Below are 3772 nucleotides of genomic sequence, written 5' to 3'. Positions count from 1 at the left end.
TAATGACACATCGTGCCTGCCTACACTAGATCGTGCAGTGTGTACGGTGCATGCGATGTATCATTAAATCACATTGCAGAGATGTACAGTGTGTACCCAGCTTTAGACTCACACAATTGCGCTTGCATACATAAGTATTATAAGTACTGTACAGTATATGGTCCTTTTTACATTACTATTGTCACTGGTTTTATATAGATTGTCGCATTTGCTAGTTGAGTATAGGTCTTGGAACATAGTGATTACTTGTCAGTGCTTTTTATCTCTAATACACAAACCTGCTCTGGTAGCATGCTGCTCTTAGTACTATAGTTTCCACTGCAAAAAACTATAGTACTAAGAGCACTTTCACTGCAGGACACACCCTTGAGTGGCAATAGATATGCCCATAGTTGGAGCTAGACACGCCCATTGGGCGGAGCTGGCCACGCCTCTTTGGTGCCTCGCTACGCACGGCACATTCTGCTACCATCTACTATTTCCCTGAAACTAGTTTTCAAAAGTATGCAAGTATAATATATGTATTCAAAATCAGCATATAGCGGCACTCCTTGCAAAAGAGACGAGCCTGGTTCATTCTTTTTTGCATTGAATGCTGCTGTATGCTGATATATATATATATATATTTATGTATATCAGGCAGGTAGGCCAATGTCTGTGTATGTGTGTGTGTATATATATATATATATATATATATATATATGTTAAAGCTGCATCTAAAAAGATGGAAAGGGGGGGCCTGGTGTTTAAGGGGCTACACCTCAAAAGCTGTTGGAGGTACCGAGCTGAAATTTGGCAAGGCCAGGTAGAACTGTCGCTGGGTGCTGCATGCCAAATTTCAGGGCAAAAACATAAAAAAATTAGGATTTGGGAGTAATCTAAAGTTCCAACTGTCACATTTTTCTGACATTCTCAATTAGGACCACTTTTCTGCTGTTGTCTATGGGGGATTTTTGGGAAGGCAAAAGTCAGGGTAGGGGGCAAATTTAGACTTGGGGTTTGTTTATTAGGTAGCTATAGTTTCAGGGTACGTGCTTTTGGGGTTCATGCAAATTAGAAAGTGACAGTTTTAAACTATTACCTCAAGAATGCACCATTATACAGATAGGACTTTTCAACTTGTTGCGCAGCCGCAGTAGGAGCCTCCAGCAGGGGGGTGTATGTGATTTCACATGGGTGTACTAAGATGGCCGCCTTATAGTCAACACATCTTTTTTTTAATATAGCCAATGGTTAATACCTGGCTTATATAGGGGGCAATGTATATATTAAAAACATATATGCGTTCATATAGTCCCATAGTGTGTATGTGTATGTACATAATGCTGGGGGAGCTGTGCGACACTTCAGTAAATGATTATACACTTTGAATATATAATGTTAAGCATAAGGATGTTAATATGTATGTGTGTAAATATTTAATGTCCCCCTGTTGTATTATATACTTTTGTGGAGAATGTGAGGGGAGCTGGTGGAGGAAAAAGCAAAAGCAGAACTTTATGTTTATGTCCCTATAACTATATATACATATAGAAAGTTCTAGCAATGGCACGAGCGGTCAGCTGACCGTTAGCTCACGCAGTGAGCGGGAAAGGAGAGGTCGCTTGGCGCTAGGAAAAAGGTATATATGTAGGCTGCTCTAGCGCTGATAAAGCAGAATGCTGTTCCCCCCGCCAGTGCCTGCAAGGCTACTCACCATGCGCCAGCCGGAGCGCTGAGTAATCTTTGCGGAGGCCTGTGTGGGGCATTCAGGTCCGGAGGCAGAGCGGCTGCTTCCGGCGCCAGTAGGAAGAGGTCGGGTCAACTGCGACCAGTGACCGGCGTCACCATTGAGGGAGGCACCAGCTGCAGTGCAGTGCAGTGGCATCATTGGAGAAGGCGGAGCCGGCGTCAGCAGGTCCGGAGCAGGTGATAGCTCTGGAGGAGAACCCGGCAGTGGTGATGCAGCGCCAGCGTCATCAGTGACCAGACGCTGGGGGAGGTACTCGGTAGCTCCCACTACTGGAGTAAGGGGAAGCCCCGCCAGCGCTACTAAAGAAAGGAGGCTGTGACTCATGCGGAGCTAGGAGATCCCTGGAGGGAGTTGAAGCAGCAGCGCTGCTCTCACTTGGAACAGTGAGTAGTGCTTGACTTGTTAATACCCCAGGCACATTAACTCACTGCTTTAGCCTACAGTACAATAGGGTAAGCGGCCAGGAAGTGGGGTACCTCTTTCTGTCTAAACCTATAAGGGGTTAAGTAGCACTTAAAATTGCCAGCCAGCTGAGCAACTGGAGCTCTCTTTCTCCTAAATAACTGGGAGGGCTGCCTGTTTTCATTAAGTAACCTTATAGTGAAGACCAAAAGAGAAAAGGGTTACATTTGGAGGCACTGCTGAGATCATTCTTAAAACATGGCTCAGGCTCATATACAAGGGAGTGATATCTTGGAGTGGTGTAGAAAGGTGGGAGTGTCGCCAACAAATAGTGTGGCCATATTGGGAAATCTCCAAGACACTAGAAGTGCTGAAATTGAGTTGACATTGGAACCACTGTATGGAATTAAGGAACCTAGAATAGTAGATCACTGGAAAAATGAGGCTGGGGATATTTATGCTGTGTTAGTAGTCAATAAGAAGCCACTTGAACGGGAAATGATCCCCTCAATGATTCCAGCTATAGATGCTTCGGGGAAAAAATGGAGCCTGATGTGGCCTAATATTGAACTTGAGGCAATAGGAGAGGTAGGAGCTGGAGACCAAGGGTTAGGTACAGACAATATACCCCCTCTGGAGAACAGAGAGACAGATTCTGGTTCTGAATCCAACCAAAATTCTGTAATAATATCAGCGGTGGATAAGATTGTGGGAGAGTTTGGAAGAATCCATTATGATGGGGGGTATAGGCAATTGAGACCTTTCTCGGGTATAAAACCAGTTCCTGCTGGTGAGGATGGGTACGAGGTAAGGAGAGAGACTACCATCCAGCAATCAGATGAATGGCAATGCCCGGATTCTGTAAAAAAACAGAGGTTGGCTGAATGCTTGAGAGGTGGTTCAGGCGGCTCGTCGATGTGACCCAAATGCTAGTTTTCGGGACTACATGGCAGCCCTGGAGCTGGAGTTTGGGACACCTCAGGAGGTTGATGACCTCCTGTACTTATTTCAACATACCTATCAAGAGCATGGGGAGAAACTAGCATCCTATATTTATCGTCTAGATAAATTGATTCATAGGATTGTGGAGAAGGGTGGGATGGTTACTGGAAATGTGGATAAAATCCGAATGCAGCAGCTACTGGAAGGAGCTATGACTTCTGACCCCACCGCTAAGAGATTAAGATATACTACAGTTAGCCGACAGCCCCCCACTTTTATGCAGTTAATGCGGGAGGTAAAACATGAAGAGGCTCTAGTGGAGTCAAGGGAAAAGACTGTAAAAAAGGTAAAAGTAGCTATGCCAACCATACAGGACAATTCTCCAAGTTTGGAGCAGTTGGCTAGATCTATGGAAACCTTGCGGGAGGAAGTAAGTCAGTTGACTTTATAGTTAGGAAGGGGGTGGAGGTCCTCTGATAATTACCCCCAACCTCCGGGGCAGGGTAACCATCCCAGATGGAGAGGGTTGCAAAAATGCTTTCGGTGCAGGAGGCCAGGGCACTGGGCTGCACAGTGTAACCATCCTTGGGAAGATAGAGGCCCTGGTGAGGTCCAAGGTGAAGTTAGAGAATTTGAACAGTCAGGAAATGCCCGAGGGCAATCGATGAACTCTGCATCGGTCCCCTAGACAAAAGT

General features: G+C 45.4%; 1 protein-coding gene across 1 annotated transcript; it reads left to right on the top strand.

Annotated features, from left to right (window-relative positions):
• The first annotated feature begins 2392 nt into the window (after positions 1–2392).
• LOC148522168 (modulator of apoptosis 1-like) lies at positions 2393–3055 on the top strand. The gene has a single exon (XM_088474332.1). It carries the CDS (start codon positions 2393–2395, stop codon positions 3053–3055), a length of 663 nt encoding a protein of 220 aa, XP_088330458.1.
• Positions 3056–3772: the final 717 nt, after the last annotated feature.

This window comes from Taudactylus pleione, unplaced genomic scaffold, assembly GCF_031769625.1.
Source record: "Taudactylus pleione unplaced genomic scaffold, aTauple2 ptg000154l, whole genome shotgun sequence".
Classification (NCBI taxonomy): Eukaryota; Metazoa; Chordata; class Amphibia; order Anura; family Myobatrachidae; genus Taudactylus; species Taudactylus pleione.
The sequence above is the reverse complement of the archived record's forward strand: the minus strand, read 5'-3'. Positions and strand labels throughout refer to the sequence as shown.

What these genes read in the sequence shown, in the direction of transcription:
- LOC148522168 (XM_088474332.1), top strand. Translation starts at nt 2,393, where the DNA reads ATGGCTCAGGCTCATATACAAGGGAGTGATATCTTGGAGTGGTGTAGA.